Source organism: Hippopotamus amphibius, chromosome 13 (assembly GCF_030028045.1).
Source record: "Hippopotamus amphibius kiboko isolate mHipAmp2 chromosome 13, mHipAmp2.hap2, whole genome shotgun sequence".
NCBI lineage: Eukaryota > Metazoa > Chordata > Mammalia > Artiodactyla > Hippopotamidae > Hippopotamus > Hippopotamus amphibius.
The window spans coordinates 2,840,323-2,855,457 of NC_080198.1; the positions used below are offsets into that span (position 1 = coordinate 2,840,323).

Genomic DNA, 15,135 nt, shown 5'->3' on the forward strand with positions numbered 1-15,135 from the left:
GTCATCTGCTGGTCTCTCAAATCTTGCCTCTGACACAAAGACATGTTATAAATATTTAATGAATGAGTGAGCGAATTAATGCACACAGGAGAAGAACTATAGCAAGAGTAGGGACTCTGGAGCCAGACTGCCTGAATTCAGATCCTGGCTATTTTTTTTAGCTGTGTGACCTTGGGTGAGTTAATGAACCTCTCTGTGCCTCAGTAGCCTCATTTGTAAAAGGGAAATAGTACTTATAAGTCAGAAAGAGAAAGACAAATACCAAATGATATCACTTATATGTGCAATCTAAAATAGGACACAAATGAACATAGCTATGAAACACAGACTCACAGAGAGAACAGACTTATGGTTGCCAAGGGGAAGGGAGGTGGGGGAGGGAAGGAGTGTGAGTTTGGGATTAGCGGATGCAAACTATTATATACAGGACGCATAAACAAGTTCCTACTGTATCGCACAGGGAACTGTATTCAATGTCCTGTGATAAACCATGATGGAAAAGAACATTAAAAGGTATATATTTATAGCTGAGTCACTTTGCTGTACAGCAGAAATTAACACAGCATTGTAAATCAACTACACTTCAGTAAAATTTTTTAAAAAACAGTACTCACTTCACTAGGTTCTTATGAGAATTTTATGACTTAATATAGATGAGGTTCTTAGAATAGTGCCTGGAATAAGATAAGGGTACACAGGTATTTAAAAATAAAATCTCTATTTACTACTGGCCCACTGGAACAAATATTGAAGACGCAGCCTCCTGAGTCTAAAGGTGAGAAGGAAGCTTCTGTCTGAGCCTGTCCTGTTCCCACGGATGCCTCCCACAGCAAACACTTTCTCCCCAGCCACGTTGGGGTCACGTGGCAAATTACCAATATTATGTCAGGTGGTCATAAGTGCGATGTAGAAAAAGAAAACACGACAGGGGACAGGAAGTGGTGAGGCAGATGGGGGCCATTTCAAAAAGGGTGGTCAGGAGCGGCCTCCTTAAGAAGGTGTTATCTGAGCAAAAACTTGGAGAGGTGAGAGGATGGATGGTCGGACGGTGGGTGTTCCAGACAGAGGGAACAGCAAGTGCAAAGGCCCTGTGGCAGGCACACACCCTGTGTGTTTTTAGAGGAAAAGTGTAGGTGGAACACAGTGAGTGAAGGGGAAGCAGGAGATGAGGTCAGAGGGTCCCAGGGACCCAGGTCACGAGGAGCCTTGCCAGCCTTTGTGAAGACTTCGGCTTCTGCTCTGAGTTGGGAGCTGTTGTGAGGTTATGAATGGAGAGGTGATGACTGAACTAAGACTTGAGGAGGCTGCCAGAGTAGAAGGTAGAAGCAGGGAGACAGGTTAGGAGGCTGTTGTGCCGCTCCAGGTGGGAGACGATGGGGTCAGGGGTGTGGGCTGTGAGACGGGGAAGGTTCTGGACAGATGTTTTAGGCAGAGCCAACATGCTGGATGTGGGGTGTGAAAGGAGTCAGGACAGAGCCAAGGTTTTTGGCCCAGACAACTGGGAGGATGGGGCTGCTGTTTCCTGAGCTGGCAGGCGGATGAAGGCAGCGGCGTGTTTGTGGCAGAAGGACCAGCAGTAAGGTTTGGGACAGGTGGGTTCCGGGCCAGCAGACATCTTGGAGCAGGAAGCGGGGCAGCTGGATACATGAGGTTTGCGTTTGGACAGAGGTCTGGGCTGGAGACTGGACTTGACGGACAACCTTGCAGGTCCCAGAATGGGTACCTGTGGATGGGCTGGGAAGGGCCCCGGCAGGCCTCCCTCCCCAGGGGGCTGCCCAGACACCCGAGAGACCCAGATGGACCTCAGGTGCCACAGAGTGGGGAATGCCCGTGTGGTATTGCCACGGCTTCGTCCCCTAGCAACCCCCCGTTCAGTGAAGTGAGAAACCTCCATGAATTCGCAGACCTCTCCTCCCTTCCTCCTCCTAGCAGGCTACGCTCATGATACGTGGGAAACGTGGAGCTTTAAAGCTACAAACACCCTGAGGAATAGAACGTAGGAATTAAAACCTAACTGTGGCTTTAAAATGACTCCTGCTGCCCCCAGCACGAATCAGCACTATCGGTGTTCACAGCAGCAGCTGCTGTCGTCCGAGCGCTCGCCACTCGAGACTGTGGGACGCGGCACTTCCCGGGCATCACCTCGTTCACTCTGCCTGACGGCTCTGAGAAGTGCAGGGTATCGCGGCCTTTCTCCCAGCGAGGAAACCAAGGCTGGGGGAGACCACCCAAGGGCACATGGCAAAAAAACCCTGCAAAGTCAGGGTCTTTCTGGCCATGTCACTCCGGCCTCCCAGCATGGAACAGAAGCCCGACATTCCTTCTTGAGTCAGGAGCACCGTGTGGCTAGGAGCCCACAGCCTGCGCCCCACCCAGGACTCTGCACCCTAGACAGCCACCCACCCCGCAGGCTCAGCAGCACCCGGCCAGAGCCTCAGGTATATCGCCTGCAAAACGGGCACAGTGACACCACTCGCTTGGAGGAAAGTTGTGAGGCTTGGCCAGGGAAAAGTGTTAGAAAAGGTTTTGCAAATTATAAAGTGCTTACAAACATCGTTAGAATCATTATTTCAAAATACTACCAATCCTTCCAGGCCTGAAATAGACACACACACACACACAATTGAGGGTTAAGGAGAGACCCAGAGAGGACGGGCAGAGCGTGGGCTGCAGAAGCAGGGTGGCTGGGAGGGACTCCTGGCTCAATGTTTTCTACCTGGGCCACCTCACTACAACCACTCTGTACCTCCACTCTCCTCATCTGTAAAATGGGACTGGGCACACCTTCCCTGGGGGCTCATTTACAGAGAGCATTAGGAGCGGGGTGGCACGTGGTGTGTCAGGCCTTGGGAAAGGTACACAGAGCAGCAGAGGGCTGCTCTGACCCTGTCCATACCCAGCTGGCCCCGGGCCTGCCCCCCCACCCCACAACGTGCGGGGGAGGCCCTGAGATCAGCTGAGCCCTGGATCTGCCGCAGCGGGGGCTGCTCTGACGCCTGGGACGCTGCTCAAGCCACTGCCTGGCTCTCAGCTGCCTGTCTGTGAAAGTGGCTTCACAAGGACCCCAAGATGCTTGGGCCAGTGAAACAGATTCGCTGGTGTAGACAGAGCACTGGAGGAGTGTCTCGAAGGCACACTGCAGGGTGAGGACTGGAAGAAGGCCCTTTGTCAGGCAAGGGGTCCTTTCTCAGGACATAATAGCTCCTGGATTTCTCCTCGAAGGACACACGTGTTCAGGATTCGGGCAAGTGATGCTGTCGGCGGGTGCCAGTCCTCCTCTCCCCGGCCCGCGCCCCATTCCTCCACACCGCCCCCCTCCCCACCCATGCCTACCCCCCACCACTTGGCTCCCCCTCCCCTGTCTGGGCAGATTTGATAACACCCGAGAGTCCCACTCCCCCTGCAGAGGACAAAGGCGGCGATTGTCCCCGGTGGGCGCCTTTTGACTTGGTCTCACCATGGTGTAACCGAGCCCCCTTGGCTTCACCTCACCTGGGAGGCCTCTGGGGGCCTCGCCACACCGCCCCCTCCCACCTCGGCCGGTTTCAAATGCGCCCCCTCTGAAGGGCCCGTAGCCGCACTGGGAATTCCTTCCAAGACAACTGACACGGGCACTATGGAAGACCCCGCCTTGGGCTGGCAGGGGCACAGGGAGGTGAAAGGATTGCTCCCCTCACTGCAGAGACCTTTCCGGTCCCCTCAGTAGTGACACCGAGGTCCGAGCCCAGCACCTGCCTCTCCAAGCCGGCCTGTCTACCAGACCTTCCTGCAGCGAGTCATGAGCCACAAGGCTACCTAGCACTGGACGTGTGGACTGAGGGCTGAATGTTCCATCTTATTCATTTGTAATTAATTTTAAATAGCCACACGTGGCCTGTGGCAGTCATATAGGACAGCAGAGCTACAGCATTTTAAATGCATTTAATCATTTAACCCTCACAATACACTGTGAAGCGATCACTGTCCCTGTTTTACAGATGGAGAAAGTGTGGCACAGAGAGGCAAATTAACATGCCCAAGGCCACACAGCTCGGAAGCAGGCAAGCCGGGAACGGTCTCCGGAGCCCAGCTCCCACCCCAGGACAAGCCATCCTCACAGCGTGCACAGGAAGGCAGGGGACGGGCACTTCCAACTGCCCGGCCCGCCAGTCCTCTAAGGCCCCTTCCAGATGCTGGCCTTGCACTCACGTGGCTGAGGGCACCCACTGGGTGCCAGGCTCCAGGCTAGGCTCTGGGAGACACCCAGGTGTCTCTCACGCCCGCCCGGAAGGACAAGAGGATCCAGCACGGGGAGAGGATGCGGGTCCCCCACTGCCTTCCCTAGGCTGAGCCAGCCCAGAAGCATGGCGCAGCAGGAGTGTGCTGGGTCTCTGTGTGGGTGTGGGCACTCCCGGGCACCTCCTTGTCCCACCCCTGCACCCCCCGTGGCGGTCCAGGCCCCCGCTCCTGCTGGGGAGGGACAAGGCGCAGAATCTTCCTCTCCACACGGCCAAGCTCCCTCCTGGCCCGGAAGAGTCCTCTCCTAGGCACAAGACAGTGGCCCAAGGACTGTCCCAGGGCCGCGGTGACCAGGAGGGGACAGCACGAACAGTCCCTGAATAATCTATAATCCCCGAACCACCGGACACTGAGGCCTGTGGGGGGCTGGGGACCCCAGAGTCTCCAAGTGGCCCCCAGCAGGGGACTGGAGAATCTTAGGATGATATTTGGGATCATAGGATGTGAGAACTGGGGCTGGGGGTACACATATCTGAGTGCAAGAAGTCCCGGGGCTGGTGAGACGGTGCAGAGGTTAGAACTGCATCTGGAGCCAGACTGCTCGAAGTCAGACCCTAGGGCAGCACCTGCCATCTGTGTGGCCTTGGACAAGTTTCTTTACCTCTCTGGGCCTCCGTTTTCCCAATTGCAAAATGGAGAGAACGACAGAGAACGTCAGCCTCCTAGGACTCGTGGGGATTCAGTCAGTACGTACCTCATCGTCTATGTGCTCCCAGCAGACGCACACCTGTCCTCTGGCTTGTCCCATTTTCTCATCAGAGCTGTAGCCTGCATCTTCCCACACTGCTCTGCTCTGTGGTCCTGGTCCTGCCTGCCGCCTTCCCACCCATCCCCTAGACCTTCACTGACGGGGGGGACAGTGACAGCCCCCCGAGGTGGTCCACCCGGGCTGAGTTCCCGAGCTCCTCCCAGGCTGGGGTGTCCAGCCGTCTCCTCTGGGCCTGCCCCAGGCCACCCACGCCCACCTAGATTGGGGTGGGGAGGGGGGCCTTAGCAGCCCAGAGCAGAGTGGGACACTGAGGACCAAGCCTCGCGGAGCCGGGGGCCCACAGACGTTTCCCTCCTGTGGGAAGGGCTGCTCCTGCCCCGCCCTCACTACCCCCCATCCCCTCCCACCCCCACTACCCCCCAATCCCCCCCCCACCCCATCACCTCCCTTCCCCAGCACCGCCCACTGCTATCACCACGGCATCACCCACCAGACCTGGCTGGGCCCTGCCCTCACTGTGTCATCAGAGAAAACTGGAAAAAAACCCTCAGGCCTCATGGGCGTCCTCCACCCGGGCCCGAGCTGGTTCCCCTCCAGCCCCACCTCAGCGGCTTCCGCTCCGGACCTGCCTGACTCCTTCCTCTGGGCCTGCACATCCCGACCTGGTCACCCCAGTGGGCTGTCCCCAGGGGACCTCCCAGCCCCCGTGTCAGCACCTCATCCAGCCCAGCCCCATCTGCCTCAGCCAGTCACGGTGGTGGGCTGGGGGGAGAGGGGAGGCTGAGCTGGGAGCCGGGTCCTGGGTGCGAATCCTATTCCCCCCACCTTGCTGTGTCTGGCCTTGGCAGGGCCCTCCGTGATGGTGTAAGCCTCTCATCTATTAAATGGGCCCAAGCGGACGTCCCTGGTGGTGCAGTGGTTAAGAATCCCCCTGCCAATGCAGGGAACACGGGTTCGAGCCATGGTCCAGGAAGATTCCACATGCCACGGAGCAAGTAAGCCCGTGCGCCACAACTACTGAAGCCCACGTGTGCCTAGAGCCGTGTGCCGCACCAAGAGAAGCCACCGCACTGAAAAGCCTGCAAACCACAATGAAGAGTAGCCCCCACTCGCCACAACTAGAGAAAAGCCCACACGCAGCCATGAAGACCCAACGCAGCCAATCAATCAATCAATCAATATTTTTAAAAAACGGGCCCAAGCAAGGGAGTTTCTGATTCTAAAATGACTTTTCTCGGGCTTCCTAGGTGGCGCAGTGGTTAAGAATCCGCCTGACAATGCAGAGGTCACGGGTTCGATCCCAGCTCCAGGAAGATCCCACATGCCACGGAGCAACTAAGCCTGTGTGCCAAAAAAAATAAAAATAAAATAAAATAAAATGACTTTTCTCAGTATGGTCTGGAGACCACCCTCCTCAATGGGGCAGAGGCCCTAGGCAGGGTGGCCAGACTTAGCAGACTGAGCACATACACAGACAGAACAATGACCCTCGACCTAACATATGCACCTTACATAAAAGCTACTTCAAAACAGAGCATGGAACCTTGAAGCCGTTATGCTCAGTGAAATAAACCAGTCACAAAAGGACAGGTACTGTAAGATTCTACTCCTATGAGGCCCCTAGAGCAGTCAGATTCATAGGGACAGAAAGTGGACGGTGGTTACCAGGGCCGGGGGGGGAGGGCAGTCAGTGGTTAATGGGGACAGAGTTTCAGTTTGGGAAGATGGAAAGTTCTAGGGATGGATGGTGGTGATGGTTGCACAACAATGTGAATGTACTTAATGCCACTAAACTGGACACTTAAAAATGGTTGGCGGGACTTTCCTGGTGGCACAGTAGCTAAGAATCCACCTGCCAATGCAGGGGACACGGGTTCAAGCCCTGGCCCGGGAAGATCCCACATGCTGCGGAACAACTAAACCCATGCACCACAACTACTGAGCCTGTGCTCTAGAGCCCGTGAGCCACAACTACGGAGCTCTCATGCCACAACTACTGAAGCCCACGTGCCTAGAGCCCGTGCTCCACAACAAGAGAAGCCACTGCAATGAGAAGCCCACGCACCACAACCAAGAGTAGCCCCCGCTGATCGCAACTAGAGAAAACCCGCGTGCAGTAATGAAGACCCAACGCAGCCAATAAAAATAAATAAATTTATTTTAAAAAATGGTTGGAATGGAAAGTTTTATGTCATAGGTATTTTAGTATAATAAAAAATAAATACACCTTAAAAATCAATTTTAAAAAGAAACAAACCTCAGTTGATTTAAAATTAATTAAAAAAAAAAAGAACAGACTTACATGTAAAATGTGAAACTACAAAGCTTTTAGAAAGAAAAACACAAGGAAAGATCTTCGCGACCTAGGGCTCAGCAAAACGTTCTTAGCACAAAAACACTATCCATAGAAGAAAGGACCTTATCAAAGTTAAAAATTTCTGCTCTACAAAAGAGCCTATGAAGAGAAGGAAAAAAGAAGCTATAAATTGGGGGGAAATTGCACACCATGTGTCTGACAGAAGACTAGCCTCCAGAACATACCAAGAAATCTCAACCCAACATCAAAAAACTAACATAATTAGAAAATGGGCATAAGACACGAAGAGACATGCCACTGAGGAGGACGTGCAGAGGACACACAGGCACGGGGAAAGATGGTCCACATCACTAGCTGTTAAGGAGGCACTCATCAAAACCACAGTGAGACAGCTCACACACCGCTCAGGATGGCTAAACCAGAAACCAGCGGCAACCCCCAAGGCTGGAGAGCGTGCAGCACACGGCGGGCGGTGGTGTAAGCTAGCACAGCCCCACTGGAGAAGTTCAGCCCTTTCTTACAAAGCGAAACATACGACTACCGTGCGACCCAGCAGTTACACTCGCGGGCATCTACCCCAGCGAAATGGAACCTTGCGTTCACACCAAGACCTGTCCACAAAAGTTCACAGCAGCCTGTGTGTCTGTGTGTCATAGCTCCAAGCTGGAAACAACCCAGACGAATGGTTTCACACCACGGAACACCACTCGGTAATAAAAAGCAACAAATGATTCATAAATGCAACAAGTTGAATGAACCTTGAGGGGATTCTGCTGGGTGAAAAAAGCCAATCCCAAGAGGTTACACAGTGTACAATTCCATTTATAGAACAATCCTGAAATGATAAAACTGGAGAAATGACTGCCAGGGATTAGGGGCGGATAAAGGAGGGAGGGAAGTAGATCTGGCTCCGAAAGGGTAGCACAGGAATCCTCACGGTGGAATGCCCTGGGTCGTGACTGTACTGATATCAATACGCGGTTGAGATACTGTATTAGATAGATTTATGAGCTGTTGGGGAAAAGGGGGCAAAAGGCACACGGGATCTTTCTGAATCCTTGCAATGGCACGTGAATTGACAGTATCTCAACATAAAAATTTTCATTTAAAAATGCAAGAAACCATTTACATTTTAATTTGAGATAAACAATGAATCAATTTTTGCTATGAGTATGTCCCACACAATATTGGGGACATACTTGTACGAAAAGATATTTGTTACCGCAAATTTAACGGGGAGTCCTGATTTTTATCTGGCAACCCTACTCCCGGGAAATTCTTCCAGGTAAGAGGAGACACCTGTCAGTCATTCATTCGCTCCACAAATATTTCTTGAACACTTACTATGTGCCAGGCACTGTTCTAGGCACAGCGGATACAGCTGTAAACTCAGGCCACCCCTACCCTTGTGGTGCTGATATTGTAGTGGGAGGAGACGGGGAATAAAGACATAAACAGCTGTGTAAATAAGACCATTTCATATGGTAGTAAGTGTTATTTAGAAAATAAAGCAGGACAGTGTACAGACAGAGCCAAGGTGGACATAGGGGTGGAAAGTCAGGGAGGGCCTCCCCAGGAAGGGGACATCTGAGCAGAGACCTGAAGGAACAGCAGGCACTCGTTATGCAAACATTTGAGGGAACAGCATTCCAGACAGGGGAAATAGCATGTGCAAAGGTCCTGAGTCAGGAACAAGCTTGGCAGACTCCAGGAGCGTGTGCCTGGAGACATGGTTGGCGTCCAGTGGTCCTAAGAACCCTGTATTCCCCACTCCCACATGTCAGAACTAGAAGACCCTTCTGAGACATGAGGTCCCACCACGGAAGAAACTGAGGCCCTGGTGGGCCAAGATTTGTCCAAGGCCACCCCTGGTCCAAATCTCTCGAGTTCTAGCTGGAAGCCTGGGAAGGGAAGAACCCATGTCTACACCAGCTCTGGAGCAGGAAGGGAGGGCACGGCAGCCTGCGGAGGCCTCATGGCCCAGCCTGGTCAGCTGGCTTCAGGCCAGGCGGGGCCGGGCTCCTCAGGCCCTCAACGTGCCACCACCAACCACTCTATCCGGTCAAATATGCAAGTGGCCCTCAGGACAGCAGAGGGGCACATAGCTGAGCAAGCCTTATCGGGGCCCCGCCCCAGCCGCCAGAGGCCAGGTCCCTGGTGTCCCCTGACTCACAGGCCTGCCTGCAGCCAGGGCAGGGTGGGAATCCAGCTCCCAGGAGCACCCAGACCAGACGGGGCAGGGCAGGAAGGGACAAGACCGGCACCCTCCGCGCACGGAGGCTGGGCAGGGACTGGGAGGTGACTCTCGTTCGGGTGGAATTCCATCCCCCTGAGCTCACCTCCCTTGGAGCAGGCAGCACATTCCAGCAGGGGCCAGCCCCGTCCCAGCTGGGCCCCCATCCCCAAGGCTGCCTCTCTTGGGCTCAGTCACCACGCTCCCAGGAAGGGGTTGTGGAGGCCCTTTCCCTCCCTGGGGCGCCCAGAGCTCCCAGCACACGTCACCCTCAGTGTCCAGCAAGATCTCGACGGCACACCTGGCCTGGTGCCGTAGCATCACGGAGGCGCAGAAAGCCCGGCCCCCCATCTGCCAGCCCCCCGGCCGGGCTCCCAGAGTCAGGACGCAGCAGAAGCCGGCTCTGAGCGCAGTGCTCAGGGACGCATCCACAAAGGCCCACCTCCCTGTCTGCTCTTTTGTGTCTGTAGCCCTCCCGCCCCGGTGCCCATTTCCCCAGGGCTGTGCCCGGCTCTGGGCTTTCCCACTAGAATCTTCCTGCTGGCCAATCCTGCCAAACGCCAGGACTTTGGTGTTCACCTCTCACTGGTGGCTGCCAGGAAGTGGTGCCAACTAAGGCGTCTCTCCAGGCACCAGTGGCCCCTGGGCATCCTCACCTGCTGCCCACAGGGTCTCCCACTTCCATGCCCGAAAGCACCCTAATAGTCACTTCCCCTCACGTCCAGGCTCCCCACGCCCCAGTGCCTGACCCCAGTGAGCTGTGGCACCCACCCAACCACCCCAAGTGCAACCCAAGGTGGGGCCTGCCTATTCTGCTCCCGAAAGAGCTGTCCCTCCCGCCCACCCATGGCCCCTGCTGGGTTGGGGCACCAGCTGCCACGCTGCCCCCATCACTCTGTCCTCCACTTTGTCCCAGAGAGGGTCAGAAACCTGCCCACAGCACTCCTGCTGCAAAGCCTCTTCAGGAACTGCCAGCCTAAGGGGAAGCCTCCTCCTTGGCCTGGCAGGCAAGGCCCTGCCCTTGACCCCAGCCTCCTCTGCAGCCTCCTCACCCATCATCCCCTCTTCCCACATACACGCAGCCTGACCCACCGGACCGTGCTCTTTTAGGACTTCACGCTTTCATAGATGCCGCTCCTCCTCCCTGAACTGCCCTCCCTCCCACCTGTCCTTCAAAGCCCTGCTAAAAGGTCTCTTCTTCTTGCCCCTAGAAGTGTCCGGACTCCCCCAAGAAGGAACCGTTCCCTCCTCTGAGCTCTTACGCGCCTTCCGTGTTGCATTTCTCCTGTGGTATTTAGCCCTGAGTCATAACTTTGCCCCTCTCATCCGCCTCTCTCACTAGTCAGAGCACCTTCAGGGCAAGAAGCGTGGTGAGTTCATCTCCTCATGGCCCAAAAGGTGGGGAAGAAACGATGCAAAGCCACAAAGATCCCGCCACCCAAAGATTTCAACCCACCGCTTCTGACGCCTCCCTCCCTCCCAACCAAAGATCCTGATTCCAAATCTCGCATGTGAGTGCTGTAAACCTAATATTCTACAATCCCAACCTGAGCAGGCTGCGATTTCAACCCCAAATTCCTATGGCCCTAAAATTCCAAGAGAGAGAGAGACTCCGATTCAAAAATCACGTCCCCAAGGGATCTGTTGGCTTCCCCCACTCCTGTCTTCTAAACTGACCCCTCCAATTCCATCCTGCAGACCACACAATTGCACAAGACAGCATGCGGGAAGCGGGACACGGCCTGCAGCGGTGCCCACGCCGCCCCCTGCCAGCCCCATGGCCACATGTGCAGGTGAACGCCTGGCTGTGCCCGGGCTGGACCCAAACGGGAGACCTGTGAGGGCAGGTGCCCCCCACAGCGTTACTCCTCCCGACCTGCCAGCTGAGTCAGGGGCACCCCTGCAGACCCAGGGGCCACCCAGAGGACAAGCCCTGGGTCTCCCCTCATCGGGCTGCCACCACCGCAGTCCCCGAGGCGCACACCCCTCGCCCACATTCCCTTCCTCCTTTTCTCTCGCGCCAGCTGCCAACAAGCCCCAGAGCCTGTGGTCAGGTTGAGTCTTGTCTCCTCACAGCAGGAGGAGGGAGCCGGTGATAAACACATCTGTGATCCTTTCCAAGACGCTCAGCCAGGAGCCGCTGCGGGCTGGCCCCTTTCCTCCTGCAGGTTCCAACGCCACCGTGCGTGGGGCCCAGGGAAGGCTGTCATGGGCAGAGTTTCTGGAATGGGGTCCCATGCCTTTGAATAAGCAGCAGGCTGCAGGACACATCGAGGATCACAGTGCCACTTGACAGATGAGGAAACTGAGGCCCCCAGAAGGGCTGGAACCCAGAGCCAGTACACACGGAGCCTTACCCCCACCCCCAGGCTAGGCGGCTGCCCTGCCGCTGGCCACTCGGATCTGTGTCTCGGCCCTTGGGGTGCCCCGGGGCTGGGAGTGAGGGGCTAGGCTGGGAGACCACCTTCCTGACACACTCTGGCCGAGCAGTAGCTGAGGGCAGTCGAGACTGTCTCGGAGCCTCTGTTTGCACCCCAAACCACAAAGGGGCTGGACTGGTGGTTAATCAGGCCTTTCCTGTGTACACTGGGGAGTCCCAAATTCTACCCCTGGGCTCTGGGAAGTATATGATGCCTGGCTGAACTGTCCTTCCAGGAAGCCAACCCTCATGTGTCCTCTCAAACAAGAGTGGAGCTGGGCAGCGGGGGAGGGTGGGGGTGCAGGGGGCACCCTGAGCTGGCGAAACCATTTCTGCTCAGAAGGGCCAAGCCAGGCCCAGCCCACGCACCTCACCGAGATGCCCACACCCCGTTCCCGACCCCACCCAAGGCCTCACTCTGCTGCCTGGGAGTCAGTCTCTGACTGCCCAGCCCTGCTCCAGCACCATCAGTGGCTCCCCAGTGACTGAGGGACTCAACCACCTGCTCCGCACACCCGGCCCCGGGGTGCTGCTGTGGATGTGACACATGAGGTCTCCGTCCTCATCACGCTCGTGATCTGGGGATGGGAGAAGGCCCCAGAACAAGGCACTGCCCAGGAAAAGGCTAGGAAGGGGCTGAAAGGGAAGCCTTTCTGAGGAGTGGACATATGAGCTGGAACTCGAGCAGCAAGGACAGCGCAGCCCTGGGGGGACAGCCCACGGCTCTCACTCCCTGGCCTGGAAAGGGACCTTGAAGCCCCCCAGCTGCAACTACCCCTTCAGGGACCCACAGACCAGCCAATCTGGGCCCCTGAACTGGCCCCTGGCCCCCTCCTTTGGGCCTTTGGCCACTGCCTCTCCACAACAGACCTGGGTTGCCTCTACCTCTCTTCTCTGCTGAGCCAAACCTCACTTATTTTCTGGGGCCCACCTACTCCAGGAAGCCCCCTAAGGTTGATCTTCCGACGTCTGACACTCCCATCACCTGCATCACCCAAGAGCTGCCCTGAACAGTGAGCGCAGCCCTCGTGCCTGCGGGAGCTGGTGGCCCGGGACAGGCTCTGCCATGTGGAGGAAAGAGAACCCTCCTGCACTGCTGGTGGGAGTGTAAACTGGTGCAGCCACTATGGAGAACAGTATGGAGGGTCCTTAGAAAACTTAAAACTACCATATGATCCAGGAATCCCACTACTGGGCATACACCCTGAGAAAACTATAATTCAAAAAGACACATGCACTCCAGTGTTCACTCCAGCACTATTTACAATAGCCAGGACATGGAAGCGACCTAAGTGTCCATCGACAGAGGAATGGATAAAGAAGATGTGCATACATACAATGGAATATTACTTGGCCGTAAAAAACAAAATTGTGTCATTTGCAGAGATGTGGATGGACCTAGAGACTGTTGCACAGAGTGAAGTCAGTCAGAAAGAGAAAAACAAATATCGTATAATATCACTCATATGTGGAATCTAGAGAAACGATATAGATGAACTTATTTGCAAAGCAGAAATAGAGACATAGATGTAGAGAACAAACTACGGTTAGTTACCAAGCGGGGAAGGAGGGGGTGGGGTGATTTGGGAGATTGGGATTGACATATATACACTGTGGATACCAAATATAAAATAGATAACTAATGAGAACCTGCTATACAGCGCAGAAACTCTAAGTGCTCTGTGGTGAACTAAATGGGGAGGAAATCCAAAAAAGAAACCCTCTCCCGCCTGATGTGCACGGCACCTTCCTTCCCCCAGGCGAGGCTCTCTCTCCTTTACTTCTCACTGTGGCTGGACCAGGTAGCCACACAGGAGGAAACAGGGGGAGAGGGAAGCCACTTGTCCTTCTACTAGGGATGTCCACTCCTAGGGATGGGAGCTTCAAGGCCAGGAGGGAGCCCGTGACCTGTGACCTCAGCCCTAGGAAGTGATCTGAGCATAGAATTGGGAGGAATGAAGTGCTGAGAACCCTGGAGGAATGGGCCGCCCTGAGCGGGAGCTCCCAGCACGGGCTGGACCAGCGGCGCGGGGCCGTGTCCGGCCATCATCCGGGGACAGACCAGGTGAGCAGCCTGCTGGGTGACTCACTGTGGCTGCCTGGGAGGCTCTGACACACCGGATGTGGCCGGAGACTGCAGCGGAGGGAGGAAGTGAGGGAGGGAATCCCAAGGCAGGAGGAAGGGCCGCTGGGACCTCCCGTTCCTCTGCGTGAGCGGGGCCTTGCTCCCCTCCGAGGTGGGCAGGCCGCTCCCAACACTGCTTTCCAGACAGCTCCCTCCCCCGAGACACGTATGCAGAGTCTCTGCTGAGGACCAGCTCTGTGCCAGGCCCTGGGGCAGGGCTCTCCCGCCTCCCCGCCCTTCCCTCCCCGCCACGGACCGAGGACACTCCTGCCAGATCTACTTCCTTCCCCGAAGGAAGAAGCAACAGAGCCGGGATCTGAACGCAGGCAGCCCACCACCAGCCCAAGCTGGGCAAAGGACGCCAACCCGAGAGCCAGACGCCAGGCTTCCAATTCTGGCTTTGCTCCTGATTAGGACGTGACGTAATCCCTCTGTGCCTCAATCTCTTCACCTGTAGGATGGGATGACAATGCTGCCATTCACAGGGACGCCGTGAGGACTGAGCGAGGAGACTGCTGGCCCCACGGACGTGCTCCAGCAAAACAAGGTCACCTGGCACCCAAACGGGCAGCTCGAGGCCCACCCTTAGCCAGCATGTGTGTCTGAGCCCCTACAGTAATCTGCTTTCTTTTTTCCATCTTCCACAATTTTTTTTTTTTTTGGCTATACCATGCAGCTCCCCAACCAGGGATCTTAGCTCCCCAACCAGGGATCGAACCCACATCCCCTGCATTGGAAGCTCGGAGTCTTAACTACTGGACGGCCAGGGAAGTCCCCTCTCGTCTACATTTGTTAGGAGTCACTGGTGACTACCAGTTTTAAATGCCAGCACCTAAAACATGAAGTGATTGTGCATGAAAATCTGGGTCTAAAACCAGAGGATGCGGCTACCCTGGGCCAGCATTCCTGCAGAGCCTCCACGGATGGGGTCTGTGTTCCTTGGCTCACCCAGCCCCGGGCACAGTTTCCCCCAATCTTGTCACTGTTGCTCTTGCCTGGCCCCCCCAGTGGTGCCCACGCACATCCTGTCACTGCAGTAGTCCGACCTCCAACC

At 55.7% G+C, this 15,135-nt stretch overlaps 1 protein-coding gene across 3 annotated transcripts in view; it reads right to left on the minus strand.

Annotated features, from left to right (window-relative positions):
* Positions 1–15,135, minus strand: part of WNT7A (Wnt family member 7A) — a 63,492-nt gene that overhangs the window by 24,608 nt on the left and 23,749 nt on the right. Inside the window, exon 1 of one of the 3 annotated variants that reach the window (XM_057706058.1) lies at positions 4,973–5,326. The exons of the other annotated variants lie outside the window; for them this stretch is intronic. Coding sequence (XP_057562041.1) covers positions 4,973–5,026 — 54 coding nt within the window. The 5' untranslated portion in view covers positions 5,027–5,326. Of the gene's footprint in view, positions 1–4,972; positions 5,327–15,135 lie in introns of those variants that run through there. 3 annotated transcript variants of the gene reach the window in all.